General features: G+C 45.8%; 1 protein-coding gene across 3 annotated transcripts in view; it reads left to right on the top strand.

Moving 5' to 3' along the window:
• Nucleotides 1-22,208, top strand: part of NUDC (nuclear distribution C, dynein complex regulator) — a 92,098-nt gene that overhangs the window by 39,782 nt on the left and 30,108 nt on the right. For all 3 annotated transcript variants that reach the window (XM_063954709.1, XM_063954707.1, XM_063954708.1), the window contains exons 6-8: nucleotides 12,749-12,943; nucleotides 16,295-16,378; nucleotides 16,509-16,627. In XM_063954709.1, coding sequence (XP_063810779.1) covers nucleotides 12,749-12,943; nucleotides 16,295-16,378; nucleotides 16,509-16,627 — 398 coding nt within the window. The remainder of the gene's footprint in view (nucleotides 1-12,748; nucleotides 12,944-16,294; nucleotides 16,379-16,508; nucleotides 16,628-22,208) is intronic.

The following is a 22,208-nucleotide window of genomic DNA, read 5'->3' as shown; positions in this document are numbered from 1 at the left end:
CTTTTAGTTTTTTAGATTTTGGAAACCTAAACTTTTTTTGCTGACCTCCTACCAGTTCACTGCTTAACTTAATACCATTTCGGATTAGACTTGAATTACTTAAATGGAAGTGTTCTAAAACTTTCGATTATTCATTTCCCATTTAACTACTAAAAGCCTCCCGCATATTCAGGACAATGTCCTAATGAGATCTGATACGGGTTATTCCACACCAAATCAACACAGGTTTCAGACTGACCGGTTCAGATTGTAATGGAATTTGGTATAATAAATTCTGCCATGGGTGTAAAAAAATAAATAAATAAATAAAAATATTTGACTGATATGTTCAACGGTTTTGTAGTTATATGCCTTTAAAACTTAAATTTGTTCACAGAAAATGAGTTGGTCTAGATCTCATTTTAAACCTCTTTCTACGAACTTTCATATGATATATAACACAGCAGTGTGTTTCCATAAGAAAGAAAAAAAATTCAAAAACAAAATTTTTATAAAAAAAAAATATTACTATTTTTTGAAAAAAATCGCAACAATTGTTCAGAAATTGTTTATAAATACCCAATTTTTTTATTTATTTTGGGATCACATGCTATAAGAGCTTTCATTTTTCAGGAAAATTGTAATTAGAAATCAATTAACAATATTTTCTCTTTCATCCACTAAGGGGACACTGGAGTCTTATACAGTAGGGATGTGAAGCTTGCAACCGGAGGTGTGGCACAATCTAAAATTAGCATTGTCTGCACAGCCGGCTCCTCCCCCTTCACATCCCTCATCCCTCAGTTTGAAAAATTGTGCCTAGGAGGTACAAGGCACAGAAGGGAGCTCCTGCTCCATTACAGAAAACTCAGGCTGCGTCAACCTAATGAAAAGGGGGACAAAAGCCTTTAGATTAGAGAGACAATGGTCCCAGATAAAGGGATCTGCATCTCTCTATGGAAAATCCGGAGCACAGAGTCAGCAATTCCAGGGGTCAGTGAGTACTGGGGGTTAATATGGGCCTTAGATAGTAAGGCAGACATGAGGGTTAAAGATATTACTATTATCTGGCCAGTGTGCATGCTGCTGCCTCCGGACTTCCTATAACTTAAGACCTGGCAGGCTAGCAGCGCAGCTCCCCCTCCTTTTTATATACACAGCGCGGGCTCAAACACTCCCTGGCCGGCTTATGCTCCCGCTGCATGTCAGCTCCCCCCCTTCCTCTACAGACGGAGGGCTGAGGGAGACACAGCGCGGCTGTCAGCGGCGGCATCCCCGCATACAGCGGGGCGCTTGGGATTGACCTCCCGCCGCACGCTGAAAAGCGCGCCTGTCAGCGGCATCACCACACACTACGGGGCGCTTAAGAACTGCGTCCACCTCACACTGCCCGTCAAATAGTCTCTCGTCCCCGCCCGCCACAGCGGAGGGCTGAGGGAAACACAGCGCGTATGCCAGCGGCAGCATCCCCACATACTACGGGGCGTTTGGAAAGTGCGTCCACAGCCCGCTCAAATAGTCTCTCGTCCCCTCCCGTCGCCAGCGGAGGGCTGAGGGAGACGACAAAGGGGGGATGCATAGACACAGACCCTCTTGCTAGTAAGTCCGGCCTGGGGCAGCCATAAAGGGGGGAGAGTGACCGCTAGGAAGGACAACAGAGAGCTTTAGAAAATATATATTTATTAAATAAATGGCCGCCGTTTTTAAAACTGAATTGAGGCGCCAAAAAAGTCTCTATTAGGCAGTATTAGACCTCCTTTAGAATAGACAGGCTTCCTGGCCGGTCAGAGCAGAGGGACGGGTTATTATAATAGAGAACTACTCCCTCTACTGGACATTTGTATTTAGGACTCTGCTGCAATGGATTTTCAATGTATTCTAACAGGCATTTGTATGCTTTAGATTTTCAGGGGACTTCTAAACAAAAGATCCCGATACAATAATGGGAACGACTGGATCACAACCCCGACCTCAGCACTGAAATACAGTTGGGGGTGCGAGGGTTGCAACGACGCTGGTGATATTATTATTATTATTATTATTATTATTAATAATATATTTGTTTTCTTCTTTCTTTGTGTTGTGTGTAGTATATAGAAAGATCCAGCTAGGTGAATCCAGTGTACCTTTATTCCCATCACCCGTTACGGTCTTTTTGTTCCTATTAAAAGGAGGAAAGCACTGAGGAGCGCTCTGAGGTACGGCTTCAAATGTCAAAAGCACTTACCAAAAACACTGAGACTCATTTTGTTTCTACAAGATGTAGTAAGATGAGTAAAAGGGTGAGCGGCTCCTGGGTATGCGTTGCCTGTTTAGTTAAGGGCGCTCAACACGGGAAAAAGGCTCCGCCAAAGTCATGGGAGCAAGCCCTGATAGAAATTTCAAAAGAAATGTCAGAATCCCGCAAACAGCAGTCAGGAAGGGGCTGAGGGATTCTCAAGGACTATGGAGGAATTTCTGATTTAAATTAATCCCTCCTGCGCAAGCATTAAGCAATGCGAGCAAGACGATTCAGAGAACCCACTTCATCTTACACGAAGGAGGAAGAGGGTCTTATCATAGATATAAAGGAGAGATAATTAAGTCTGCCTTTAGATCAGGAGTTTAGATTCCCTTATAGAAGTGGTTATGGAGACCCTTAACTTCAAGGAGTAAGAAGTTAAGGTCCCAGAGAGTTTTCGATTTATTCGTATCCCACAAATCGTTGCCAGTCGTGCTCCCTATTCCTCAAACTCTCCAGACTCGGATGGCGAGAGCTTGGAAGCAACCTTATAAACGCTTTCAAGTGCCACGGAGGTTTGAAGTTAATAATCCTTTATCAAAAAGTGTAATGGCTAAATGGGAGGTGCCGCCTCTTGTGGATTTTCAAAGAAGGCAATGTCACCTATGACTACCGTGACCGCCGTAAAGGATATGTCAGGTCGCACACTGCATCAAAAGCAATTTTTGTACCAGCACATTGTCACATGGGCTGGGCGTAAAAAGGTAGCCTGGAGGAGGTTTCTCAGTAAGCAGAGCATATTCGAGAATCAGCGGCTAATATGTGCCCGGTTTCAAAGGACGCTAGAAAATATTGCCCCCCATCTCGGTTCCTGCCTTTTTCGGCTAGAAGAATTTTATGGCTCAGAGAAGGGAGATGTTATTTGGTCCTGAGTCAGACAAGTGGATTTCGCAGGCAACTGCTGTGAAATATACCTTCCTACCTACTTCTTACTCGAGAACCACTTCACTTGTTAGAGGAGGTTACTCGGGACCTGTGTTTAAATTAATTCGATCAATGTCGTGCCGAGCCAGAAGAGGTTTTGGAACAACAGACTCGGGGAACCAGAGGTATAAGTCGTTCACAGTCGACACCCAGAAAGCAGAACAAACCTGCTGACAAACCCGTGGCATGATAGTCTCCCTGCTCAACTGGGGTTCCCCTTGGTGGGTTCAGAGTTGGAAGGTCTTCGGGACGCCTGGACCAACACCTCACCAGAAGTCTGGATTAACTAGATATTTCCCAGTTACAGGATAGAGTTTCAGAAACGTACACACAGTCCGTTTCTTTACAGCGCGAGTGCTTAGGTGTCCATTGCAAGCAGTAGCATTACAGGCGGCAAATTCAAAGACTCCAACATACAAAGGGTTATATCGCCAGTTCCGGATCCTCAAAGTGGAACGGGATTTTTATTCAAATCTTTTGGTGGTGCAAAACCGGATGGCCCGGTCAGACCAATTCTCAGTTTTAAAAGTTTTAAACCAGTTCCTAACGGTTTGCAGATTCAGGATGCAGTAAATCCAGTCAGTTATTGCAGGTTTGGAACTAGGAGAGTTAATGGTATCCATGAACATAAGGGATGCGTACCTTCATATCCCGATTTGGACACCCCACCAAGCTTACTTAAGATTTGCACTGGTGAAGGATCCCTACCAAATTAAGGGTCCTACCATTCTGTCTATCATCAGCCCCAGGTCTCGTTACAAGGATCATGGCAGTAATGGTGGTAGGATTGAGACGATCTCATGATCAAAGCCTCCTCTCAAGGACAGCTGATCAAGGAGGCTTAGACATCTCATCAACTTCTCATTCAACATGGGTGGATGGTGAATTTCCTGAAATCTAACCTCAGGCCAACACAACTGATTCAATACCTAGGTCTCCTCTTGGACACAGTAAGATTGAGGGCATTCTTACCAGAGAACAAGATCCAGGACCTACAGAGGCTAGTGACTCAGGTACTGAGAACACAGACTGTTTACCTGAACACCTCTGTGCAACTTCTCGGGATGATGGTGGCGTCTTTCGAGGCTCTCCAGTACGGCAGACTTCACTACTGTCCATTCCAAATGAACCTAATTGCTCAGGGACCAGGGTCGCACTGGCTCCTGCATCGAAATATCAGCTTTCCACCAAAGAAGCGGATCTCCTTAATTTGGTGGTCGTTACACAAAAACCTTGCAGCAGAGGATTCTCACAACAAAGAGGTTGGGGATGCTGTCATAGAGACCCATCAGTTTCAGGGCAAATGGACTTTACAGGAGGGCGGCCTACCCATAAACGTTCTCGAACTGAGAGCAGGTTACAATGCGCTTCTCTTAGCCGAAGATCTAGTCAACAGAGAACTGGGAAGCAGATTATCTCAGTCGCCATGACATGCATCCAGGCGAGTGGTGCCTACACAGATCTTCGACATGATGGTGAGTAGATGGGGTCTACCTCAGGTGGACCTGAGGGCGTCTCGACAAAATCATCAGCTGCCCAGATGTGTCCAGGACAAGAGATCCAGCGGCGGAGGAAGTGGACGCGCTGACACTTCCTTGGTGTTACAGAACGGTTTAAATTTTTCCACCTTTTCCACTCATACCCCGAATTCTCCAAAGAGAAGGGTACTACGAGAATGAGTATGGCCAATTCTCATAGCACCAGATTGGCTCCGCAGGAGTTGGTACTCGGACTTACGGGGGATACTAGCGGAGGCCCCTTGGCGGTCACCTTGAAGGAAGGACCGGCTATATCAGGGGCCATTCCTCCACTCAAACCTGAACAGGCTACGTTCAACGCCATGGGTATTGATACCCGGATCTTAAGAGACAGAGGGATACCAAGAACGGCTATTCCTACGATGATCGTTGATAGGGAGTCGGTTACTGCCATGCACTACTGCAGACATTGGAAGAAGTACATGGACTGGTGTCTGGAACATGGGTGGACTTCGACGAATTTCCATTTATCCAGACTTCTGCTTTTCCTTCAAGCTGGTCTGGATAAAGGACTCAGACTAGGTTCCTTGAGGGTTCACGTTTAGGCTCTCTCCGTCCTATTTCAGCAGCGGTTAGCATTTTCACAAGAGGTTCAGACCTTTTTACAGGGGGTTCTGAGGGTACAACCTCCTCGACGCAGGACTTAAATTTGTTGTTGGAATTTTTGAGATCACCAACTTTTGAGCCGTTGGAAAGAACAGACCGAAATATCTCTCTTGGAAGGTCACGTTATTACTTGCCTGGGCTTCGGCCAGGAGAGTTTGAGTTTGTAGCCTTATCATGTTAGACTCCGTTTTTAATTTTCCATGAGGATAGGGCAGAACTCCGTACAAGAGCAGATTTCCTTCCTAAGGTCGTTTCGGGTTTCACGTAAACCAGCTGATTGTAGTCCCATCTTTTCAGGGATTCGCAGATGGGGGCGTGTCTTTAGATGTTGTCCGAGCTTTACGAATATGCGTACAAGTTACGTTGTCCTTCAGAAGGTCAGACCATGTGTTTGTTCTCTATGATGGTCCAAAGAAGGTTTGGCCAGCATCTAAGCAGTCTTTGTCTAGATGGATTAGACTTGCCATTCGACAAGCTTATATTTCCTGTGGTAACCAGGTTCCGGTTCCGACTGGTGCTCATACTACCAGATCAGTGGGTGCCTCATGGGCGGTTGCCAGAGGTGCTTCCACTACTCAACTTTGCAGAGTGGCAACGTGGTCTTCAGCCCACACGTTGGCTAAATTTTAAGGTTTGCTACCTTTGCGTCCGGAGATTCTAAGTTCGGACGTTTAGTTTTGCAGGCCATCGACAGCACTCCCTCCCTGGGGGAAAACTTTGGGACGTCCCCTACTGTATAAGACTCCAGTGTCCCCTAGTGGATGAAAGAGAAAAGAGGATTTTGGTACTTACCGAAAAATCAATTTCTCTGAATTCTCTAGGGGACACTGGACGCCCGCCTCGGTGCTGTCTTCCTGCTGTGTTTCAAAGTTCCTGTTCAAACAGTTCGTGCAAACAGCGTTAGTTATTCGGTTAAGAGTTTCTTGGATGCTGTTTGATAGGTTGTACGGTTCGGTTCCTCGCCATGTGCTATAGTATCATGTCCTATTCTCTCAGTCAAATTTTCCAAACTGAGGGATGTGAAGGGGGAGGAGCCGGCTGTGCAGACCATGCTAATTTTAGATTGTGCCACACCTCCGGTTGCAAGCTTCACACCCCTACTGTATAAGACTCCAGTGTCCCCTAGAGGATTCAGAGAAATTGATTTTATCGGTAAGTACCAAAATCCTCTTTCTCTATCGTCCTAAGTGGATGCTGGGGTTCCTGAAAGGACCATGGGGAATAGCGGCTCCGCAGGAGACAGGGCACAAAAAAGTAAAGCTTTACTAGGTCAGGTGGTGTGCACTGGCTCCTCCCCCTATGACCCTCCTCCAGACTCCAGTTAGATTTTGTGCCCGAACGAGAAGGGTGCAATCTAGGTGGCTCTCCTAAAGAGCTGCTTAGAGAAAGTTTAGTTTAGGTTTTTTTTTTTTTCTTTACAGTGAGTCCTGCTGGCAACAGGATCACTGCAACGTGGGACTTAGGGGGAAAGTAGTAAACTCACCTGCATGCAGAGTGGATTTGCTGCTTGGCTACTGGACACCATTAGCTCCAGAGGGATCGAACACAGGCCCAGCCGTGGAGTCCGGTCCCGGAGCCGCGCCGCCGACCCCCTTGCAGATGCTGAAGCGTGAAGAGGTCCGGAAACCGGCGGCTGAAGACTCCTCAGTCTTCATAAGGTAGCGCACAGCACTGCAGCTGTGCGCCATTTTCCTCTCAGCACACTTCACTGGGCAGTCACTGAGGGTGCAGAGCGCTGGGGGGGGGCGCTCTGAGAGGCAAATATAAACCTTATACAAGGCTAAAAATACCTCACATATAGCCCATAGGGGCTATATGGAGATATTTAACCCCTGCCTGACTGGAAAAATAGCGGGAGAAGAACCCGCCGAAAAAGGGGCGGGGCCTATCTCCTCAGCACACGGCGCCATTTTCTGTCACAGCTCCGCTGGTCAGGACGGCTCCCAGGTCTCTCCCCTGCACTGCACTACAGAAACAGGGTAAAACAGAGAGGGGGGGCACATTAATGGCTATATATATATATATTATATATTAAAGCAGCTATAAGGGAGCACTTAATATAAGGATATCCCTTGTATATATAGCGCTTTGTGGTGTGTGCTGGCAGACTCTCCCTCTGTCTCCCCAAAAGGGCTAGTGGGTCCTGTCTTCATTAGAGCATTCCCTGTGAGTTTGCGGTGTGTGTCGGTACGGGGTGTCGACATGTATGAGGACGATATTGGTGTGGAGGCGGAGCAATTGCCAAATATGCAGATGTCACCCCCCAGGGGGTCGACACCAGAATGGATGCCTTTATTTGTGGAATTACGTGATGGTTTATCTTCCCTTAAACAGTCAGTTGAGGACATGAGGCGGCCGGACAATCAATTAATGCCTGTCCAGGCGCCTCAAACACCGTCAGGGGCTGTAAAACGCCCTTTGCCTCAGTCGGTCGACACAGACCCAGACACAGGCACTGATTCCAGTGACGACGGTAGAAATTCAAACGTATTTTCCAGTAGGGCCACACGTTATATGATTTTGGCAATGAAGGAGACGTTACATTTAGCTGATACTACAGATACCGTAAAACAGGGTATTATGTATGGTGTGAAAAAACTACAAACAGTTTTTCCTGAATCAGAAGAATTAAATGACGTGTGTGATGAAGCGTGGGTTGCTCCTGATAAAAAGTTGATAATTTCAAAAAAGTTATTGGCATTATACCCTTTCCCGCCAGAGGTTAGGGCGCGCTGGGAAACACCCCCTAAGGTGGACAAGGCGCTCACACGCTTATCTAAACAAGTGGCGTTACCCTCTCCTGAGACGGCCGCACTTAAGGATCCATCAGATAGAAAGATGGAAGTTATTCAAAAGAATATATACACACATGCAGGTGTTATACTACGACCAGCTATAGCAACTGCCTGGATGTGCAGTGCTGGAGTAGTTTGGTCAGAATCCCTGATTGAAAATATTGATACCCTAGATAGGGACAATGTTTTACTGTCGTTAGAACAAATAAAGGATGCATTTATCTATATGCGTGATGCACAGAGGGATATTTGCACACTGGCATCTCGGGTGAGTGCTATGTCCATTTCAGCCAGAAGAGCCTTATGGACACGACAGTGGACAGGCGATGCGGATTCAAAACGTCACATGGAGGTTTTGCCGTATAAAGGGGAGGAGTTATTTGGAGTTGGTCTATCAGACTTGGTGGCCACGGCTACTGCCGGGAAATCCACTTTTTTACCTCAAGTCACTCCCCAACAGAGAAAGGCACCGACCTTTCAACCGCAGCCTTTTCGCTCCTACAAAAATAAGAGAGCAAAGGGTTTGTCGTACCTGCCACGAGGCAGAGGAAGAGGGAAGAGACACCAACAGGCAGCTCCTTCCCAGGAACAGAAGCCCTCCCCGGCTCCTGCAAAAACCTCAGCATGACGCTGGGGCCTCTCAAGCGGACTCGGGGACAGTGGGCGGCCGTCTCAAAAATTACAGCGCGCAGTGGGCTCACTCGCAGGTAGACCCCTGGATCCTGCAGATAATATCTCAGGGGTACAGGTTGGAATTAGAGACGGATCCTCCTCATCGTTTCCTGAAGTCTGCTTTACCAACCGTCTCTTCCGAAAGGGAGAGGGTGTTGGAAGCCATTCACAAGCTGTACGCTCAGCAGGTGATAGTCAAAGTACCCCTATTACAACAAGGAAAGGGGTATTATTCCACTCTATTTGTGGTACCGAAGCCGGATGGCTCGGTAAGGCCTATTCTAAATCTGAAGTCCTTGAACCTCTACATAAAAAAGTTCAAGTTCAAGATGGAGTCACTCAGAGCAGTGATAGCGAACCTGGAAGAAGGGGACTTTATGGTATCCTTGGACATCAAGGATGCGTATCTACACGTTCCGATTTACCCCGCACACCAGGGGTACCTCAGGTTCATTGTTCAAAACTGTCACTATCAGTTTCAGACGCTGCCGTTCGGATTGTCCACGGCGCCTCGGGTCTTTACCAAGGTAATGGCCGAGATGATGATTCTTCTTCGAAGAAAAGGCGTATTAGTTATCCCATACTTGGACGATCTCCTAATAAGGGCAAGGTCCAGAGAACAGCTGGAGACAGCTTTAGCACTATCTCAAGAGGTGCTAAGACAACACGGGTGGATTCTGAATATTCCAAAATCCCATTTAATCCCGACAACTCGTCTGCTGTTCCTAGGAATGATTCTGGACACGGTTCAGAAAAAGGTTTTCCTTCCAGAGGAAAAAGCCAAGGAGTTATCCGATCTGGTCAGGAACCTCCTAAAACCAGGAAAGGTGTCAGTACATCAATGCACAAGAGTCCTGGGAAAAATGGTGGCTTCTTACGAAGCAATTCCATTCGGCAGATTCCATGCAAGAATATTCCAAAGGGATCTGTTGGACAAATGGTCAGGGTCGCATCTGCAGATGCACCTGCGAATAACCCTGTCACCAAAGACAAGGGTGTCACTTCTGTGGTGGTTGCAGAAGGCTCACCTATTAGAAGGCCGCAGATTCGGCATTCAGGATTGGATCCTGGTGACCACGGACGCCAGCCTGAGAGGCTGGGGAGCAGTCACACAAGGAAGAAACTTCCAGGGAGTATGGACGAGTCTGGAAAAGTCTCTTCACATAAACATTCTGGAACTAAGAGCAATCTACAATGCTCTAAGCCAGGCGGAACTTCTCCTGAAAGGAAAGCCGGTGTTGATTCAGTCGGACAACATCACGGCGGTCGCCCATGTAAACAGGCAGGGCGGCACAAGAAGCAGGAGTGCAATGGCAGAAGCTGCCAAGATTCTTCGCTGGGCGGAGAATCACGTGATAGCACTGTCAGCAGTGTTCATCCCGGGCGTGGACAACTGGGAAGCAGACTTCCTCAGCAGACACGATCTTCATCCGGGAGAGTGGGGTCTACATCCAGAAGTCTTCAACATGTTAATAGACCGTTGGGAAAGACCAATTGTAGACATGATGGCGTCTCGCCTCAACAAGAAACTGGACAAATATTGCGCCAGGTCAAGAGATCCACAGGCAATAGCTGTGGACGCACTGGTAACTCTTTGGGTGTACCAGTCAGTGTATGTGTTTCCTCCTCTGCCGCTCATACCAAAGGTATTGAAGATCATACGGCAAAGAAGAGTAAGAACAATACTAGTGGTTCCGGATTGGCCGAGAAGGACTTGGTATCCGGAACTTCAAGAGATGCTCACGGACGAACCGTGGCCTCTACCTCTGAGAAGGGACCTGCTACAGCAGGGTCCCTGTCTTTTTCAAGACTTACCGCGGCTGCGTTTGACGGCATGGCGGTTGAACGCCAGATCCTAAAAGGGAAAGGCATTCCAGAAGAAGTCATTCCTACCTTGATTAAGGCACGGAAGGAAGTCACCGTGAAACATTATCACCGCATTTGGCGAAAATATGTAGCGTGGTGCGAGGATCGGAGTGTTCCGACGGAGGAATTCCAACTGGGTCGTTTCCTACATTTCCTGCAATCAGGATTATCTATGGGTCTCAAATTGGGATCCATTAAGGTTCAAATTTCGGCCCTGTCAATATTCTTCCAAAAAGAATTGGCCTCTGTCCCTGGGGTCCAGACTTTTGTCAAGGGAGTACTGCATATACAGCCTCCTGTGGTGCCTCCGGTGGCACCGTGGGATCTAAATGTAGTTTTAGATTTCTTCAAATCCCATTGGTTTGAACCATTGAAAAAGGTGGATTTGAAATATCTCACATTGAAAGTGACTATGTTACTAGCCCTGGCCTCTGCCAGGAGAGTATCTGAATTGGCGGCTTTATCTTATAAAAGTCCTTATCTAATCTTCCATTCGGATAGGGCAGAACTGCGGACTCGTCCGCATTTTCTCCCTAAAGTGGTATCAGCATTTCATCTGAACCAACCTATTGTGGTGCCTGCGGCCACTAGCGACTTGGAGGACTCCAAGTTGTTGGACGTTGTCAGAGCCTTAAAAATATACATTTCAAGGACGGCTGGAGTCAGAAAATCTGACTCGCTGTTTATATTGTATGCACCCAACAAGTTGGGCGCACCTGCTTCTAAGCAGTCGATTGCTCGTTGGATTTGTAACACAATTCAACTTGCACATTCTGTGGCAGGCCTGCCACAGCCTAAAACTGTAAAAGCCCACTCCACAAGGAAGGTGGGCTCATCTTGGGCGGCTGCCCGAGGGGTCTCGGCATTACAACTCTGCCGAGCAGCTACGTGGTCGGGGGAGAACACGTTTGTAAAATTTTACAAATTTGATACCCTGGCAAAGGAGGACCTGGAGTTCTCTCATTCGGTGCTGCAGAGTCATCCGCACTCTCCCGCCCGTTTGGGAGCTTTGGTATAATCCCCATGGTCCTTTCAGGAACCCCAGCATCCACTTAGGACGATAGAGAAAATAAGAATTTACTTACCGATAATTCTATTTCTCGGAGTCCGTAGTGGATGCTGGGCGCCCATCCCAAGTGCGGATTATCTGCAATACTTGTACATAGTTATTGTTAACTAATTCGGGTTATTGTTAAGGAGCCATCTTTAAGAGGCCCTTTCTGTTATCATACTGTTAACTGGGTTTAGATCACAAGTTGTACGGTGTGATTGGTGTGGCTGGTATGAGTCTTACCCGGGATTCAAAATGCCTCCCTTATTGTGTATGCTCGTCCGGGCACAGTACCTAACTGGAGTCTGGAGGAGGGTCATAGGGGGAGGAGCCAGTGCACACCACCTGACCTAGTAAAGCTTTACTTTTTTGTGCCCTGTCTCCTGCGGAGCCGCTATTCCCCATGGTCCTTTCAGGAACCCCAGCATCCACTACGGACTCCGAGAAATAGAATTATCGGTAAGTAAATTCTTATTTTTTTTCCAGTTCACTGGAATGCATGTTTCTCTTTAGGTGTGTGTGGGGACGAGATTCTACAGCCAGCGCCTGCTCCCACTTATGTGCAGGCGCATAAACTTAAGTGGAAAGTTGCTCCATGTGGAAAGATACGTCAGTTGTGTTAACTAGGTCCGCCTTTTACATTTTCCTGGATCCGGGGACAAGATCGGTTTGGGTGGACTTTAAATGGTGAAGAAAAGCCCATTGGTCACTAAGTTAAGCCCACCCAAACCATACCTGTCCCTCGACCATTTGTGTCACATTTAAAAAAACTGAGTGTTTTTAATTACAGAGGAGTATTAGACTGTCTTGGGATGTAGCGGCTGCATCAAATGTCAAACTGCTGCCGCGGCCCTCCCTGCAAATGGTCTGGAAATGTCTGCATTGTCCGGACTGCACCCCCAAAACACCACGTCGCCACCCCCAAATAGCGATTTACGCACTTCAGCTTTCTATACTGAATCGGCCCCTTGGTGTGAAATAACCTATAGAGGTAAAATATTCTCACTCATAGTCACTTGCTTACTTTCTCCTACAGCTGGTTATTCCGTTCCCTGTTTCTTTCCGCCTGAAGAGTAAGGATGTGCAAGTGGATATACGGTGTCGGAGGCTCAGTATTGGCATTAAAGGCCAAAAGCCTGTGCTGGATGGTGAGCTCTATAATGACATTAAAGTGGAAGACTGCTCATGGTTAATAGAGGATGGCAAAATAGTAACCGTTCATCTAGAAAAGGTGAGGAGAATGTTTGGTATCACATTCATGTGAAAAGGAAAATGTACCCCGTTTACAATTTTTTGTTTTTACATAGGCTATAATAACAATCTAGTCAAAGGTTATTAAATTTTAGGACTGTGAAATATAACCCCCCAAAAAACTAATATGACTTAATCATTGTATATTCAAGTAAAAAGTACACCCTTGCAGTTCCCATTTATTTTTTGTCAGATGCTGATGATCAACATCAGTTAATTTAGTTATTTATCTATCATCTAGTGCTACCAGCTCTCTACATAAAGCTTTGGGGGAGATGTATGAAGCAGTGAAAAGAGTGGAGAAGTGAGCCAGTGGCAACCAATCAGCTACTCCATATAATTTATTGGAATTCACTTGATAAATGTTATCTCAAAGTTGACATGGTTCCCATGGACAACTTCTCCGCCAGCTCACTTCTGCACTCTCTTCACTGCTTCATACATCTTTCCCTTTAACTTTTGGCAACTCAGTCTGGAACATTTAGGTTTATGTTGGCACCTGTAAAGATGAGAACTTTGCAATCATTACAGATAATAAAGTGTTAATGTTCCGTAGTATGGAAAGGATTATAAGATAAATTCCAGACAGTATGAAGTCCATCCTTTTACAGAGTACATATTTTCAATGGGAGAATAATGAAGAAAGTTGCTAATATTCCCAGGAATGTGAGTTGGATACTATAATGGCCAAGTCAAGATCTAGACGGCTACCTTGTTGAAATGCTGGCTGTGGTATGACATTAAAGTTGGGTACACACCTATTTATCGTTTGGATTGGAACGATATATTGGCCATATTGGTAAATGTGTACGCTCTCTTTGTGCACCCCCACGGACGTCAGTGACATCTTTTGGACGGCCCTGCTGCAGGGCTGACGAAAAACATCACCAACGAGGACACAGCATGGCAGTGTCTATGCACTTGCCAATACCAGCTTCCGTTGCATCGGCTCTGCTACGAACAGTGCGTAGTATGTACCCAGCCTGAGAGTGCTGTGCATAAACAGATGCCTTCAGACATTGATGACAGCAGCAGTGCCTTAAGGAGGAGACTGACCAAATTTCACAAATATGGTTGGTTTTGTTTTTGTTATGAATTAGCTGTTGGAGAACATTTTAGCACTTAATTTGTAAAAACAGATTTGAAAGCATGTGAAGACTGGCGCCCTCTGGTGTAATAATTTAAAAAATGCATATATATATACAGTGAATTTGGAAAGTATTTACATCGCTTCACATTTTGTTATGTTACAGCCTTATTCCAAAATGGAATAAATTAATTTTTTCTCTCAAAATTCTACACACAATACCCAAATGACAATGTAAATTTTTATTTTTTATTTTTGCAAATTTCTTAAAAATAAAAAACTAAGAAATCACATGTACATAAGTGTTCACAGCCATTGCCATGAAGCTCAAAATTGAGCTCGGGTGCATCCTGTTTCCACTGATCATCCTTGAGATGTTCCTACAGCTTAATTGGAGTCCACCTGTGGTAAATTCAGTTGACTACACATGATTTGGAAAGGCACACACCTGTCTATATAAGTTCCCACACTTGACAGTGCATGTCTGAGCACAATCTAAGCATGAAGTCAAATGAATTGTCTGTAGACCTACGAGACAGGATTGTCTCGGCACAAATCTGGGGAAGGGTACAGAAAAATATCTGCTGTTTTGAAGGTGCCAATGAGCACAGTGGCCTGCATCATCCGAATTTGTGAACCACCAGGACTCTTCTTAGTAGTGCTGGCCGGCCATCTAAACTGAGCGATCGAGGGAGAAGGGCCCTAGTCAGGGAGGTGACCAAGACCCCGATGGTCACTCTGTCAGAGATACAGCATTCCTCTGTGGAGAGAGGAGAACCTTCCAGAAGGACAACCATCTCTGCAGCAATCCACCAATCAGGCCTGTATGGTAAAGTGGCCAGACAGAAGCCACTCCTTAGTAAAAAGCGCATGGCAGCCCGCCTGGAGTTTGCCAAAATGCACCTGAAGGACTCTTAAGACCACGAGAAACAAAATTCTCTGGTCTGATGAGACAAAGATTGAACTCTTTAATGTGAATGCCAGGCATCATGTTTCGAGGAAACCAGGTGGCGCTCATCACCAGGCCAATACCATCCCTACAGTTAAGCGTGGTGGTGGCAGCATTGTGCTGTTTGGATGTTTTTCAGCGGCAGGAACTGGGAGACTAGTCAGGATAGAGGGAAAGATGAATGCAGCAATCTACAGAGACATCCTGGATGAAAACTTGCTCCAGAGCGCTATTGACCTCAGACTGGGGTGACAGCTCATCTTTCAGCAGGGCAACGACCCTAAGCACACAGCCAAGATATCAAAGGAGTGGCTTCAGGACAACTCTGTGAATGTCCTTGAGTGGCCCAGCCAGAGGCCAGACTTGAATTCGATTGAACATCTCTGGAGAGATCTGAAAATTGGCTGTGCACTGACGCTTCCCATTCAACCTGATGGAGCTTGAGAGGTGCTGCAAAGAGGAATGGGCAAAACTGCCCAAAGATAGGTGTGCCAAGCTTGTGGCATCATATTCAAAAAGACTTGAGGCTGTAATTGCTGCCAAAGGTGCATCAACAGAGTATTGAGCACACTTTTTTCATTTGTCATTATGGGGTATTGTGTGCAGAATTTCGAGGGAAAAAACTAATGTATTCCATTTCAGAATAAGGCTGTAACATAACAAAATGTGGAATAAGTGAAGTGCTGTGAATACTTTTCAGATGCACTGTATGTTTGAGCAGAATAGCCTTGATACAATCAATAAATTTTCGAATTTGTTCTTTGTCTTTACGTCCTCATTCTTTGTCAGGAAAGTGCCACTCTTGGGGGGATATTCAAATGTTTGAAAAGTCAGTTGGTAGTCCGTTTTTTCCTGTCTATTAGATAGGAAAAAAACAGACACCCAACTGACTTTTCAAACATTTGAATTCCATTCTTTATATCTGGTAATGGGAGGAAAACTGATTCTGTGAAAAAATCCTGAAGCCATTTCCCAACCCATTTTGGACCGGATGGGTAGTTTTCTACACATTCTTCAAGATTTTTTGAGGGATGACTAATTTTGACCCAATTAAGAAAAATCTGGTGGAATTTTTTTTTATTTTTTTCAGTATAATGAAAAACCGAAAACTACTCACGCGGGCTGAAATGGGTTAAGGAGTATCTAAATTCTTTTTTTTTTGGGGGGGGGGGGGTTTAAAAGAAATTTGAAAGGTATTTATTTTAATTATCCAGAAATCAAAAAAAATTTTTTAAATGTCTGTTTGTCAGTCATTATGTTAAGATAGTTTTCTGACGAGGACAGTCTCTTTGCAGATCAACACAATGGAATGGTGGAGCCGTGTTATACAGACAGAACCAGAATTGAATACCAAGAAAATTAACCCTGAGAACTCAAAGGTATGTCCACTTGATTTTTTACTAATATTGTGGCTGCAAGCCATATTCACTATGTTCTATGTAAATAGGGCAGTAACCTGGTAGTTAGATATCAAAACTCTTTGCTCACCTTCTGCACAACTGTCTTTAGCTTTCTGATTTAGATGGAGAAACTCGCAGTATGGTAGAAAAAATGATGTATGATCAGAGACAGAAATCAATGGGCCTTCCAACGTCAGATGAACAGAAAAAGCAGGACATCTTGAAAAAGTAAGTAATATTGGAAATGTGCATGAAGCAAAAGAGATGAAATGGAATTGATGAATTGTGTGTATCCATATATAGCTTTCAAAGCACTGTGCATGCATTATCCTTGTGTGTTTAAACTTAATGTAAATTGGCAGTAAGACGCATGACCTTCCTAAACCTCACAGTGGAAAAGTTGTGCTCCTTTGTGCATAGATAGTCTATCCCATGCAAATCATTGTTAGATTTGTGCTGTTGCATAGGAAGAAATAAGAATAAATATGTTTCAAAGAGCAAACGACATGGCCTTTGCTGCCGCCTGTATAATTAGGCCACCAAATCTTTCTGGCATCAAAAAAATAATACAACTAACTGGTCTGGCGCTCAGCCCAATTTCAGACACAACTAGGTGAATTAACACAATGTTCCCAAGAGATCACACTCAGTCCATCCAACTTGATTCAATGGGGGAGATTCAAATGTTTGAAAAGTCAGTTGGGAGTCTGTTTTTTTCCTATCTAATAGGAGAAAACAGACTCCCAACCAATTTTTCAAACATTTGAATCTCCCCCAATGAATCTTGTAGGCCAGTTCTTTTTTTTTCGTTGGTGGACATTCATATATAGAAAAATAAAGACACAAGGAACACTCAGTGTAATATGCCTATCCACCACTTGGAGGAAGGTAACAAACATATCACCATGATGTATTGTTATTTCCGATGGTTGTCTGTACTGTACTCTCAACAATCCTGAACATTCATATAGTGGTTTCTTTGTGATGCTTAAAAGTATCTCCTCCTGTTATATGGCCCATTTTTTCTCCCATATAAAAAGCTTGTAATGAAGGCAAAGGATATCCATTAAATCAAAGGATATATATCAAATAAACAGATGAATAGATCACAAGAAACTATATCATACATAGAGAATAACATATGAAAGCCATATCACTTGGTCGGCAATCCTGCAACCGATTAACGCCGTTCCCAGTGATAGTGTGCTCCAGTATGAGACCTCTCACCTTGACAAAGACTTATGTCTGGTTGAAACACGTCTGTGAAGGAAATATGACTGATCCATTACACTTATTCATACTGAAGCATGCAATCATAGTGAGCCGCGTCTGTCAGGTTTGCCTTGAAAGTGATTGTCGGCAGCCCACACCTCCGGCAATCGTGGACTCAATTACATCCTGCAGATAGTCTAAATCAGTGGTTCTCAAACTCTGTCTTCAGTAACCCAAACATTTCACATTTTCCAGGCCCAGCAGGTGCACAGGTGTATTTATTACTCACGGACACATTTTAAAAGAGCCACAAGTGGAGCTAATTATTTCACTTCTGATTCTGTGCGGAAACCTGGAAAACATGAACTGTTTGAGATAGTGGTTTCCAAACTTTTTTGAATCACGGCGCCCTAAAGTATTAAAAAAAAATTCTCGGCTCCCCTAGGCCAAAAGTTTCTTATTGAGAAATTTAGACAGAAATATTAAATTAAGTAAATTGTGTGTATATGTCATTCTAAGGTTCAATTGTGTGGTGAGGGACAAGATTTGCTTCTGTTTGTCCACATGTTTTATGATTGACAGCCACAAGTACTGGTTTTGCCTATAACATTGACCATAAATAATTTGAATTGTTCCTGGGCCACCAATCCAAAGCACCCCTGCAAGTGTCCCAAGGCACCCCAGGGTGCCACTGCACACAGTTTGAGAACCACTGGTTTGAGGAGTTTTAGAACCTATGGTCTAAATACAGGATGACCTTGACCCTACACTCCCACCCACAGCAAGGCATCAATGTCATTGTAACGATGACCTTAATGACACAGGAAAATTAAGGAAGATACCGCTAATAAAGTCCCGATAGAAGTCCAATGAGAGCTGGCAGCATCTGACTACAGTGTTTATCATAAGTAGTCAAGGCGAACAGAGTCGGCCAGTGAAACGCAAATGCACGTTTCACTACTTGTTACTTGCCTTAGTAGAAAACCACATGTCTGAGCTGACAAACTCCATATTTGCATGGTTTAGTGGGGACTATTTATTTTGGTTATAAATAAATCCGCGTAATAACTACATTTCTTGACTTGAACAATAGGAGTAGACATGCCCCTTGACCTTGCAGTGATTAACATTGTATCTATTCTGTTTATATGTAACTCTTTTTATACAGGGAATTGAAACATCAGACAGGCTTTTACACTGCAATATATGAGAAAACTTCTCAAATCATGACTGTATCTAATACCCCATTTTCCACACAAAACCTGAGTTTACACTGCACCCTTATCCCAGGTTTTTCCTAGGTCGCCTTCATTTCCACTGAACCTGGGTAAGCCCAGCAAAACCTGTGGATGCCATTAAAAATGGCATTTATTAAGTTTCACAAAGCCTCTCCAAGCCTGTGTGTGGCCAGCTCTCCTTCCAGGCCCGCTCTGTGGGTGCCCAGCTCTCCTACTAAGGCAGGGGTGTGGAACCTTTTTTTCTACCAAGGGCCATTTGGATATTTATAAAATCCTTCGGGGGCCATACAAAAATGATCAACTTAAAAATTAGCCTGCCCCCCAGTAGTTATGTCCCTTAGTGGTACTGAGTACGCGCGCCAAAAAATGGGTGTGGACAATTAAAATGGGACATGATACACATATGCCAGTGCAGTGCCAGATGCACAAATGCCCCACAGTGCCAGATGCACAAATGCCCCACACATGCCCCTCATCCCAATGTGCTGCTCACCGCTGCTGCTGTGTGTCAGGGGAGGAGAGCGCAGTATGCGCCTCTCCTGCCCCTTAGTCCTCAGTCCGGTGGTCGTGTCATCTGTCAGGGACCAGGCAGGGAGGAGAGTGCAGCTATGTCGGGCAGCGGTGTGTAGGACCTTAAACCAGCCGCCGGTTTGTGAGCCAATCAGAGCTCGCAGACCGGCAGTGGCGGCTCCTGATTGGCTGTCGGTCCGCGAGCTCTGATTGGCTCACGAACCGGCGGCTGGTTTTAGATCCTACCCGCCGCTGCCGCCGGACATAGCTGCGCTCTCCTCCCTGCCCTGACATCTGAGACGCCGCCGCCGGACTGAGGGGGCGGCGTGTCTCGCTGACACACAGCAGCATGCCGGAACAAACGGCTTTGCAGGCCTTTTATGGCTTGCGGGCCGGAGGTTCCCCCACCCCTGTTCTAGGCCTTCCCGAAAACTGCCTCTCCCAGCGTGGAAGCGTCTACTTTTTGGTTTTTGGGTGATTACATCAGCAACCAGTGCCCTGGAAGGTCGAATCAGTGGCTTTTGCAATTAACTTGGTCAAAAAAGAGCGGTTTCCACTGCAGTGTTACCGGGTTTTACCTGCTAAAACCCTTCTTGATACCCGGTAAGAAATCCTGGGTCAGTAGGCCCGAGATTTTTTCCTTAGAAGCATTTCCATTGAGCCGCATCTCGGGTAGACACTAAAATTACCTGTTTTTTTTTTTTTTTTTTTAGGCAGAGGGAAAGGGGTATAAGTTTTGAAATATATATAAATAAAACCAGTTCTTAATTTTGAATAACTGAATACATCATATGCTACTGGATATGTATGACTATGAACTACGAGGATGGCTCAGTTAATAAGGTAGCAAGACCTCTCATTGCATAAATGTATTCAACTCATACATATAGATCATAGCATGTCCATGGGACAGATTATTTTTCCACATAGTTCCCATACTTGTCTAAGAATTTGTTCCAGCTGGACACCAAAGCCTCTATCCCCGCATAGAAGAAATCGGTGTCAAGCGCCTGAACCCAGGACATGATGGCTTACTGAACTTCACCGTCTATTTCAAATCACCTTCCTCCCAGGTGATTCTTCGATGGTCCAAGAGATGAAAATCACTTGGTACCAAGTCAGTTCGATGAGAGCTTTTATCTGTGCCTACATGCTTGGTATCCATAGTCTGACCTCCTTCTAGCTTGAGATGGGATTCGCACATGGATGGTGCCTGATCCACCTTTTAAATACTGGGTGTCCCTGGGGGATGTAGTCATGTGACCAGCGGTCGGGATCCTGACCACTACAAATGCTGACTTTTATTCCCACTCGAGTGTCCACGTGCAAAGGGGCCTTCTTGCGCTCGCTGTCCCCCCCCCCCTCCTCCCACACCCCCCCCCGCTGACCATCTGACGGTTGGGATCGTGGCGTCGGTCGGCTATCACCACCGCCGGACATCCGATCCCAACCCGTCCCTGGTCAACGTAACCGTTTCTCACAAATGATTTATGTATCATAAGCAATAGTGCCCCCTAAAATTGGATAGAATGTGGACCTTCTGGCAGGAATCTAGATATGCCTTTGTGCCTCATTCCCTTGAACACTTCTAATCGCCACACGTGACCTATGCTAAAATGCTCCTTCGTCTCGGTGTAAAATACTCTGTTTTTTCTGCACCTGTTAATTTCTCTTACGTCCTAGAGGATGCTGGGGACTCCGTAAGGACCATGGGGTATAAACGGGCTCCGCAGGAGATAGGGCACCTAAAAAGAACTTTGACTATGGGTGTGCACTGGCTCCTCCCTCTATGCCCCTCCTCCAGACCTCAGTTAGATCTTGTGCCCAGAGGAGAATGGGTGCACTGCAGAGAGCTCTCCAGAGTTTTCTGTGGAAAAAGAATTTTGTTAGGTTTTTTATTTTCAGGGAGTCCTGTTGGCAACAGGCTCCCTGCATCGTGGGACCAAGGAGAGAGAAGCAGGGCTGGCTTGTCAAGTTGGGCACTGCTTCTAAGGCTACTGGACACCATTCGCTCCAGAGGGAGTCGGAACACAGGTCTCACCTGGGGTTCGTCCCGGAGCCGCGCCGCCGTCCTCCTCACAGATGCCGAAGATAGAAGCCGGGTAAGTATGAGAAGGCAAAGAAGACATCAGGCGGCAGAAGACATCAGATCTTCATGAGGTAAGCACGCAGCGGTAAGCTGCGCGCCATTGCTCCCAGTCACACACACACACACAAGCAGGCACTGAAGGGCGCAGGGGGGGGGTGCCCTGGGCAGCAATATTCCTCATATTTGGCATTGATAAGCATGGATTAGGCTGTGGCACAGTAAATCCGGTAACCCCCGCCATTTTTCTATAGAAAGTTGATGGGACCGAAGCCCGCCGTCGGGTGGGGGGCGGGGCTTGATCCTCAGCACTAACCAGCGCAATTTTCTCCACAGAGACTGCATGAGGAAACGCTGGCTCCCTGTTCTCTCCCCTGCTGAGCTTCACAGGCTGGAAAAAAGAGGAGGGGGGGCACTTTGGCGACGCAGTGAGTGGAGATTACAATTATATACATATAACAGCGCTATCTGGTCATATATTCCAGTGTTTTTAAGCGCTGGGTGTGTGCTGGCATACTCTCTCTGTCTCTCCTAAGGGCCTGGTTGGGGTTTTGTCCCCTTATAGGTAACTCCCTGTGTGTGTGGGGTGTCGGTACGTGTGTGTCGACATGTCTGAGGCGGAAGGCTTCTCCAAGGAGGAGGTGGAGCAAATGAGTGGTGTGTCCCCGTCGGTTGTGCCGACTCCAGATTGGATGGACATGTGGCATACGTTGCATGCAAGTGTGGCATCTTTACATAAAAGGCTTGATAAGGCTGGTTTAGG

This window comes from Pseudophryne corroboree, chromosome 2 (assembly GCF_028390025.1).
Source record: "Pseudophryne corroboree isolate aPseCor3 chromosome 2, aPseCor3.hap2, whole genome shotgun sequence".
NCBI classification, from domain to species: Eukaryota; Metazoa; Chordata; class Amphibia; order Anura; family Myobatrachidae; genus Pseudophryne; species Pseudophryne corroboree.
This window is presented reverse-complemented; position numbering and strand designations above follow the sequence as displayed.